At 52.5% G+C, this 9,329-nt stretch overlaps 2 protein-coding genes across 3 annotated transcripts; one reads left to right on the forward strand and one right to left on the reverse strand.

Moving 5' to 3' along the window:
• Positions 1–917: 917 nt before the first annotated feature.
• On the forward strand, positions 918–4,244 carry LOC117837896 (zinc finger protein 4). 2 transcript variants are annotated; one of them, XM_034717705.2, is made up of 3 exons: positions 918–1,677; positions 2,471–2,608; positions 3,277–4,244. In XM_034717705.2, exon 3 carries the CDS (start codon positions 3,329–3,331, stop codon positions 4,037–4,039), a length of 711 nt encoding a protein of 236 aa, XP_034573596.1. In that variant the 5' UTR covers positions 918–1,677; positions 2,471–2,608; positions 3,277–3,328; the 3' UTR covers positions 4,040–4,244. The 2 variants fall into 2 exon arrangements, with proteins under 2 accessions (XP_034573596.1, XP_034573595.1); XM_034717704.2 differs by lacking the exon at positions 2,471–2,608 and having other exon boundaries at positions 1,022–1,677.
• Positions 4,245–5,029: 785 nt separating this feature from the next.
• On the reverse strand, positions 5,030–8,661 carry LOC117837893 (protein TITANIA). The gene is made up of 2 exons (XM_034717700.2): positions 6,781–8,661; positions 5,030–5,854 (listed from the first exon to the last, which is right to left on the reverse strand). The coding sequence occupies exons 1-2, from the start codon at positions 8,459–8,461 to the stop codon at positions 5,298–5,300; spliced, it is 2,238 nt and encodes a 745-aa protein (XP_034573591.1). The 5' UTR covers positions 8,462–8,661; the 3' UTR covers positions 5,030–5,297.
• Between the last annotated feature and the right edge of the window lie 668 nt (positions 8,662–9,329).

The following is a 9,329-nucleotide window of genomic DNA, read 5'->3' on the forward strand; positions in this document are numbered from 1 at the left end:
CGGCACATCATGACACGCGGTGGAGCTCGCTCGTCATCTGCACACGCAGCATTTGCTTACGTCTGATCACGAAAGTTTCGAGAAAAAATTCACAAAAAAAAAACAGCATGTTTTTTGCAACTGCACTGTATATTCCAATCTCTTTCCTGGATGGCTGGATCCAAAACACAGTTTGCTTCTGCAGAACAGAACAGAACACTACCCCTCTTGTCTCTACAGTCTTCAGATTCAGGAATAACTCCCAGATCTCGCCACTGCAGATTCCCAGTCGGCCACCTCGCTTTGCAGAGCGCACACAGTACTACAAAACTCATCTCAACTTTGGCCAAAGCCTGAAAGCCGTCGCCGTACGAATTCCCTTCCTTTTCTTTTCTTCCCTGCCCTGCCATGTCCCCCTTCCAACCATCCAAAGGGGATGGCAGCTGCAGCCCTGCACCACAGCACCAGCAACCCAACCCTCGCAATGCCAATGCGTGGGTCATCGGATCCATCCCCAATCCATCCGTCCGTCCATCAGATCGTCAGCGAGCACGAGGCCAGCGGAGTTCACTTGCAGGCAGGCATGTTGTGCAGAGCCGCAGCAGCAGCCAGCAAAGAAAACTGCAAAAAGCTACCACCACTCAACTCCTCCGAACTGCTTCCTGACAGCGGAAATAAAACCACGCACTGCGAAAAATCATGAGCCGTGAGTCATGGCCATGCCATGCGGCGGCCACTGCTGGCCACCACCACCACCACGGCACCAACGCAAGTACGCAGTGGAATCGCTCGCAGGCATGTTATGCAAGAACAGCTGCGACGCGCAATGGAAAGAAAAGAAAAGGGGCACAATTCTGACAGAAATCTCATGGCGGATGGCGCCACCCTCTCTGGTCCCCTACCGCTCCAACTCTCAAAACGCTGACACACATCCCTGATCCCTCCCTTGAATTGAACATTTGAACTCCCTTTCATCTCTTTTCCATGCTCCTATCCCTTGGCATTAAAATACTGCACTAGTTGGTCATCTGAGATGAGTGTTTAGATGGGTGGAAGCACACTTAATCCAAGGCCAGGGGGATGAATAAACAAGTGTCAATCCCAGGAATGAGCAGCTGTTGTTTACTCAGCTGTGGGCGCTTTCTGTTGTGCCTTTTTCTTGGATGGTGGTGGTGATGGTACAAAGACAACAAAAAAGGGCAGGAAGGAAAGCTGAAGTGTATGCATACTTGTAGCCTTGTACATACACCAATAATATCCTGGTGCGCCTTTAGTGCAGGCACATACGACATCCTCTGGCTTGGCTTGCAGTACTACCACTTGTGAGAATTGAGATGAGCAGCTGGGCAGGAGGGCATCACTGTCCTGCTGCATCCATCCATCTCGTACCAGTAATTTACCAAACCTCTGCTCCTTTCCATAATCAAACACCACAGTGGGGGGTGCCACTTTAACTGAAACACCACCCTACACCATCTCATCCCCCCTTCCTCCTCTTCCTCCTCCTCACTTGGCCCCTCTAGCGTTTCTCTCTTTCTCTCCCCCCTTTGGTGAGCACAAGGGGCAATTGCTGAGGAGGAGGTAGCCATGGCCTGAGGTTGCTGGTTTCTTCATCGGCAGCTTCGTCTTCAGACTTTCGGCGTTCGCTGCAGTGAAGCGGTGCGCGGAATTCTGCTCCTGGGTCACTGGGTGGTTGAGGTAATTATGCTTCCGTTCGTTGTAGTGCGTTTTCCTTGAGGAACCAGCGATTCGCTTGTTGCTTGGCTGCAGTTCTTGAGTTCTTGCTCCTGCAGTTCATGCCTTTCTTGGCAAGATACTTATTGAGAAGAATTTGGGTTCTGATGAGTTTTGATCCTTCTGATCTTGGTCTAGTTAGGCTCCCCTGTTCCAAGAATTTTTTGCTTCGTTGATTCGTTCGAGCCTGAGATGGTAGTGGAATTCTGGTATGAAATCACTTAGTTCGCTGGTGTGTACGCTACAAAAATGCTTGCATGATAGTCTTGTCCAAGTTACATCATGTTTTTGTCGCGATCGTAGTTTGGGTATTGTGGTACCGGATGCTGCTGATGAGTTAGGTATTATCTTGTTCAGATATTTCTGCCTCCTTGCTATGCTTGGCGATATCGCTTAATCTCTGATGTAGATGCTTTGCAGCACTCCATCTAAGAGAGTAAATTGTGTTTTGACTTATTCGAATTTTCAACTGGTAATTTCATGTTAAATTATGCTATGTGGAAAACATCACTGAAGTCTTCCCTGTCAGTGAATCTGGCATAGTTATACAGAGTTTACAATTTTACTACGAGCAGGCCAATTTATCCGCAGAACACCAAAATTTAACTGCAAGGGTTGGGTGGTGCATTCTGAGCTGGTGGATTTATCTAGAGAGCAACATAGTTTAACTGAAATGGGGTTTAGATAGGAACAACAGAGCTCCCATCTTTTCTGACAACTACTGAATATGCTATTCTTCCATTTTAGAGATTCTCAGATCAGAAAAGATGGCATGCTTTTCATATGTTCGTCTTCAAACTCGGAATTTGAAACTAGCATATCCAGGCCTAGCAAAGAATCAGATTCTTCTCATGATTGCTGAGCAGAAATTTGAGCAATCTGGAAATAGGCTAAGGTTCCCCTTCTGCTTGTTTGCTCTTTTCATTGTTATTTGCATCCAATTTGCACTGCCTACTTTTTAGCAGTAATTCCTTTAAACTGAAAGGTGATTTACCTTGGTAATTCAACAATCAGAAATTTTGTTTCCCTACTAACACATGACAGATTATTTCTAAACAAGGGCCATCTTGAGAATCACTTAAGCTGCAAGCAATTTCAGCCAAAATAATCATTTGAGACTCCCATCCTTTTAGCCACAAGGCTGTCTGATTAGACACGTCCATCTTTAAATAATCACTTTGTCATTGGTTTAGCAGAAGTTTGTCATGAACTGACCATCACCAATTTTCACCATACTGAAAAGAACTGAGAACAGCACATGCCATTGTATCTGCACAGTGCAGACTGGGAAGCAAGGCAATGAGTGCAACTGGGACTCAGAACACTGGGCCTCTTCGCAATTTATGCATCAACACATTACACTTCTCGACAAAGTTGCTTTCTCTACCCTTCAGGATAACGCATGTTTTATGTCTTCATCATGGATCCATGCATCTGTGTTCCTGCACTTACCTAACCTTCCATGTTCACAGAAGAATCGTGATTCGATCAGAGCATCTTATTAGAGCCACACACGCGCACACACATCCTTGCTGATATGAGCTGATGGGTGTCTGAGTGCAGGTGAGACAAGAATCCAACTGACGAGTGAAAAGATTGTTGCGATCAGCCAGAGATGAACAGCAAGGAGATGTGCCAAGAACCGTGCGACGAGCTGTCCGAGATCAGCAGCCAGGCGGCGTCCAACACCGAGGCCTCCAATTCCTCCGGCCGGGTCAGCCTCGACCTCTCGCTCACGGTCGCCGCCGCCGCCGCCGCCGAGTCCAGCACCACCGACATCAGCAACTGCAACAGCAACAGAGGCAGCGGCGGCGCGCAGGCCGAGGCGGCTGCCGTGGCTGCCCGGGAGCCGTCGCGCGTGTTCACGTGCAACTACTGCCAGCGCAAGTTCTTCAGCTCGCAGGCGCTGGGCGGTCACCAGAACGCGCACCGGCGGGAGCGCACGCTGGCCCGGCGCGCGCTGCGGCTCGACGCCGCCGCCCCCTACGGCTACTACGCCGACGTGGCGTCCCTGCCGCTGTACGGCTCCGGCCTGTACCCCATCGGCATCCAGGCGCACGCGTCGCCTGCGGCGCGCCCGGAGCAGCAGCCGCGGCACGGCGACGACGCCGCCGCCGCGCGCGCCGCCGAGCTGAAGCCCGCGCGGGGGCTTCTTGGCCCGATGCCGTTCTTCGTGGGCGACGATGAGGTGAGCTTCGGCTGGCCCGGCAGCTTCAGGCCGACCGCTGCCGCTGCCGTGCCGGCGGGGGGCGCGGCCCTCAACTCGGCTGGCGGCGCCGGCGACGTGCTCGCCGGCGAGGAGCCCGACCTCACGCTCAGGCTCTGAACTGATCCGTCGACTAGACCCGGTGTAATTCGTCAGGCTGTTTTCTTCTTCCTCTGGGATTGATCGGTTCCTGTTTGATATTGATCGGATCGTCACGGTCTCTCTTGCTCGACCAGGTCCCTCCTATTGTTTCATGCGTGCAAGAATTTTTTGTACAGCAGTTGGATGTGCAAGAGCTAGTGATATGTTCAGTGATCTTTGCTCAGCTATAGCATGTCCCTACGCGTTCGAACTGTGAAGGCGTGAAGCTTGCCGTGGCTACCGGCGGCGAGCTAATCGTTATTTTTTTTTTTCACCCTCCCTCCCTTCTGCTCGGCCATGATTCCTCAACGGGCAGCAACAGGAGTTCAGGCAGCAAAGCCGCCAAGCTGAGTTGCAACTTGTACCGGCTGTCGACTGTCACCGGTGGTCACCAGCGATGAGCACAAGGGTCGAGGAGACCGGCAACTTGCGGCGGTGGCCCCCGCATGGGATGGGATGAAGATATGAACAAGGGGGAACCAACTGAACAGCCAAATCTACGCAGGATTCCATTTCCACTAGTGGCAACTGATAAGGTTTCTTGCGCTGCGATTTCTGTACGCGCTGCTCTGCACAGGCTGCCTGAGGCCCTGTAGTGCAATCAGTGTAGTGGAACAGTCTATCACGGGACCATTTGTCTTTGCTTCAAAGTCTTATCCTGCACTTGGATAGTTTATCACACTGTTCCTTGGTAGTACGTGTTTTATACTCCCTTGTCGCAAGGATTAGATGACATACAATACACGTCAATCAATTCCATTCGTCAAACCAAAGGAGTAAATTATAAAGGGACAATTGATGATGAATCGAGTAATTCTATTTCTGGAGCTAAACTGCCCTGGAAATAACAGAAGGAAAATGACGCGATGACATTCTCATGGAGATACCGACTACAGGCATGGGAGGCAACACGTCGAAGTCGTGACCCAACAACTCCAATCTGCACATGAAGAAATATCTGCAACGATGTAGCACAAACTGGCAAACCATTGATTGATGAATATGCTGGCAAGCTATATCTGCCAGCGCAAGGTTAGGCATCCACTTACAGGTTACAACAAGAACAGGCAGTTGAGGACACAGGATGGTGAAGGAATACAACAGTTGAGAAACTCTCTCCTAATGAACAACAAGACATCTCAAGGTATTAAGCAGCAGCAGGACACAATTGTTAACTGGAATCTATACCCACAGGTATTCAGCAAGAAGCAGCAGACAACTGTTAACGGAGCGGAGCCTATACCCACATCTTCTTTGTGGCTTCCATCCTCTCGAGGAGGCCCTGGATTTCGGTCTGCATCCGCAGCTTCATCTTGTGGTAGTCGTAGTGCGAGTTCTCGAGCATCTTGAGCTCCTCCATCTTCTTCCTCCGCTTCTCCTCTGTCTCCTGGAATCCCAGCTTCGCCAGCTTCGTGGCATACTCCTCCTCCAGCTTCTGGGTCTTGGCGCGTACGATGTGGCGGTAGCTGTCCACTTCCTTCCTGGCATCGTCAGCGAGTTTCTGGAACAGTTTTGCCTCAGCTTCCTTGCACTTCACGATGGTCTCCAGGCTGGAGGCATCATCATCCTTTGAGGCAGAGCTGAAATGGTTCTCAATAGGGAGTGACTTTGGACTGGCCTTAAGTGCTTCAAGCTGTGTATCAAGAATGGAGGTGCTGGGCTTGAAGTTGAAGGATGATTTTGGTGGGGTGATGGTTGGGGTTTGAAGATGAAGCATATCTGTAGATTTACACGTCTGAGCCGCCAGTATTCCTTTCGACTTGCTGCCAGTAACAGAGTAGTCCGTAACTCCATCTGTGGAAATGAAAAGTTAGCTTGAGATACTGCACTTGATAATTTTTATGAACCCAATGACACATCTATTGCATTTTTACTATAAATGGCATCAGATTTCTGATCCATCACCAAAACTGACTACATAGGATGACCATATCTAGAGACAGCTAGTTGAATGGTAGCTTTTAGTTTCAACAGTATATATATGCATCTTGCTTCTCAAATAATGTCTGGCGCAGTTGGTGTAAATAGAAAAGTAGAAACCCAGTCAACCACTCAATCACAAGTGCCAGGTGTGTCAGGGATGATCCTACAATAAGCTTAGAATAAAACATTGACATAATAAAGTACATCAGAGGGCTTGGTTAGGCCGCATGTTCTCAACTGTTCTCAACTGATTAGAAGAAGGCCTTTTGACCAAAGAAAATCAAAGGATCACTAATAGAAATAGAGTTATGAACTTAGTGCTATGAGCCATGATCTTTTCACATTCAAACTCCAAATCCATGCCATTCATGAAAAACACTGTCCACTTTATTGATTATGATAAATGAAGGAATTCAGTACTTTACGGCAATATGTCGTCAGCAATGTTGCCATCCAAAAAAGATAAACATCCCATCATAAGATCAGAATTTTAACAGCAATAGTGCCACACGGAAGGATAAGTAACTGGATAAGCAAATGATAAATGATACATGAATGTGTCTGACACAGCAGGGTGTAAAAAGAAATACATAAGAAAATGATCAGTGCTCCCACAACAAATGCCCATGAAATCACTGTTAGCATCCAGCTAATTAATACAATTAATCAAGAACCTATGCCTAGTAGTTCCTACATGATTGTGTAGGTAGAAATAACAAAGCAGGCAACGAAGCATTTATAAAACTCGAGCTTATAATATGACATGCTAGAATGTAAGGGAGTAAAAAGGATCTTACATTTAAAGAATTGTAGCATGCTGCTTGTTGCATCAGAAGGGGTAATAAGTTTCTTTGCAAGCATGCTGAGGACCTCTTCTGCCTTGGCATGGAGCCCCTTCCCCTCAAAATCCTCACTAGCTGCAAATATCTTCCTAACGAAGTCCAGCTCTTTCATCTGCGTCTCAGGACTCCAGTTCTCTGCGCAGCAGTTGAACACCTCCTTAACAAATCCAAACATCTCAGAAGCATGGTTGCAGCCGAGGCACTGGAACTGCATCTCAGTTGTACCCATAGTCCCCTTCAATGTTGGGCCAGGCCTGATCAAGTTCCTCTCTAGTGCGCATGCAGCATGGCACCAATGGGAGCAGACATCACACCCAACCCAGCTGCAAGTATTTGCAGCACAATCAAACTTCTGGCACACTGGGCACATACATGCACTGCAGAACCCTTTCTTGGTGGAGCAAATCTTGCACTCACAGTCGTCCACAGGGAGTGCGCTCTTGCAATTCAGGTTGCGGCATCGCGTCAATAGGAACATCTCCACAAGCTCGCTGCTAGATACTCGTCCCTTGCCGGTCACAAACACGGCCATGCCAGTCTTGATGGCCACCAGGATCTCCAGCTGCGTCTTGTTCGCCCGCCCCAGTGTCTCGGCAGTCAGGTCCGATCGACGCTCCAGCTTCCGCTGGAGGCTTGACAATTCATCCCTCCTCTCTGGAGCATCAATCATGTTCCGCACTGTCTCCCGCAGCACCTCCAGCGTTTCACTCGGAAAATCCTGCAGCACCTGCGCCATGGAAGCCACAGAGTCGGACACGATCTCCCTCAGGATCCTATCAGGCCGCGACGAGTGCATCCCGCCACGGCTGCCGTCGAAGCTGCCTCCCGCGCTGAGCGCCGCTGCCGGCGCTACCATCCTCGCGGGGAGCTCGGTGGGGAAGAAGGACGAGGTGCCCTCCTTGAGCGGCGCAGTGGCGAAGGCGACGCTGCCGTCCCCCATGGGGCGGAAGTTGAAGCGGCTGTGGACGGAGCCGTTGGTGCCCTCCCCGGCGGCGTAGATGTCGGTGGAGTTGTGCGTGAGGGAGCAGCTGGGGTTGTGCGAGAACACCGAGTAGGAGTAGGACATGTCGTCGGAGTTGATGCTGCGCGTGCGCCCCGTGTTGGCGCTGTAGGTCCGCCTGGGCGGCGGCGCGGCAGCGGCAGGCACCGCGGCTGCGGTGGTGGTGGCCGCCGCGGCGGCGGTCGCGGCGCTCCCGCCCCGCAGATCGCCATCTGCCGGGAGGAGGGACGCGAGGTGCGACGGCGGCTGGGAGGAGGACGGCGGCGGCGGCGCGGGCGCGTCGTTGGAGAGGGAGAGAGAGAGCTGGAGCGAGTCGAGGCGGGGCTTCTTACCCCCGACCACGGACGAGTCGTCGCCGGGCGGATCCCCGCGCTTGGGCGCGGAGAGGTGGAGGAAGTCCCGCTCGACGCAGAGCTTGGCGCTGGCGGCCGCGGCGGCGGCATCCTCGGCAGCCGAGGCCGCCGCGGCCGCGGGGTTCGGCGGCGAGGACGGCCCCGCCGCCGCCGAGGCGAGCGGCGGCTTGTCGCAGAGGTAGCTGCTGAGCGTGAGCTCGCGGTTGGGGAAGGGCGGCTCGGGCGGGGCGGACCCGGGCGCCCCGGCGCTGGCGTCCTTGGATCCGTCGGAGTCGCCGAACATCGTCGCCGGATCCGGGCCGGATTCCGCGGTGGTTGTTTCCTTGGCCGGCGGGGAAGGAGGAGGAAGGAGGGGGGAGGGGAGCGGGGCGGCGGGCGCTGGGCTGGGTTGACTTCCGCACGCCGCAGCGCAGGCAGAAGAGAACCCACGCGGAAATGAGAGTGGCGTGGCGAGGACTGACGTGACGACGAAATGAGAGGGGATTTGATTTGTTTGCCCCCCACTCCGCCTTTTTTTTTCTAATTTTTTATTGTTTTGTATCCAGAGGGGTGGGCTGCTGCCTGCTGGGGATGTCCCTCTATCTATCTGCGTTCTGCAGGGTGCAAGGGTCTCTGCCCGCAGGCAGGCGCGGCGGCCGTCTGGTGGTTCAAAGCGGCGCTCCGGCCGGCGTCTCACGGCGGGTGCTGTGGGCTTCCGGCTGTTTTGCCGGCTGGTTACGTGAGTTCTCGTGTGATTCCACGGGCAGGCGGCGTCAAGTTTTGGTGCGTTGCCCGTTTCGCCATGCTATGGAGTCGGCCGGTTCCCAGTACCCGTTGGAACAGTTGGCGACGCGCATGGGCACGGCGCTGGCGTTTGACCAAAACAACGCAGGAACACGCGCTCCCGTTTGTGGTTTGTGGGGACGGTTTGTGGACTGGACCGTGGCGCGCTCCGTGCAAACGTCTTTAAGAAGAGAGTTGGAGTCGCAATCGCAACACGTGACCAGTGCGGCAGTGTGACTGTGTGAGTCGTGACCGCGATTCCGCGAAAGCCCAAACCCGTCCATCCGCGTGGACCGGTGCACGGGAGAAAAATGTTGCTGGATCGCATGTGATCTCGGACAAGAACACGACCGCTTTGCGCTGGTGTCTCGGTGGAGTGGAAGGAAAGG

The sequence above is a fragment of the Setaria viridis genome, chromosome 9, assembly GCF_005286985.2.
Source record: "Setaria viridis chromosome 9, Setaria_viridis_v4.0, whole genome shotgun sequence".
Classification (NCBI taxonomy): Eukaryota; Viridiplantae; Streptophyta; class Magnoliopsida; order Poales; family Poaceae; genus Setaria; species Setaria viridis.

Bases quoted from the DNA above. Each gene is read 5' to 3' on its own strand.
- LOC117837896 (XM_034717705.2), top strand. From the start codon at position 3,329: ATGAACAGCAAGGAGATGTGCCAAGAACCGTGCGACGAGCTGTCCGAG.
- LOC117837893 (XM_034717700.2), bottom strand. From the start codon at position 8,461: ATGTTCGGCGACTCCGACGGATCCAAGGACGCCAGCGCCGGGGCGCCC. The intron at 5,855-6,780 runs GTAAGATCCTTT...TCATTTCCACAG, and splicing joins CATGCTACAATTCTTTAAAT to ATGGAGTTACGGACTACTCT.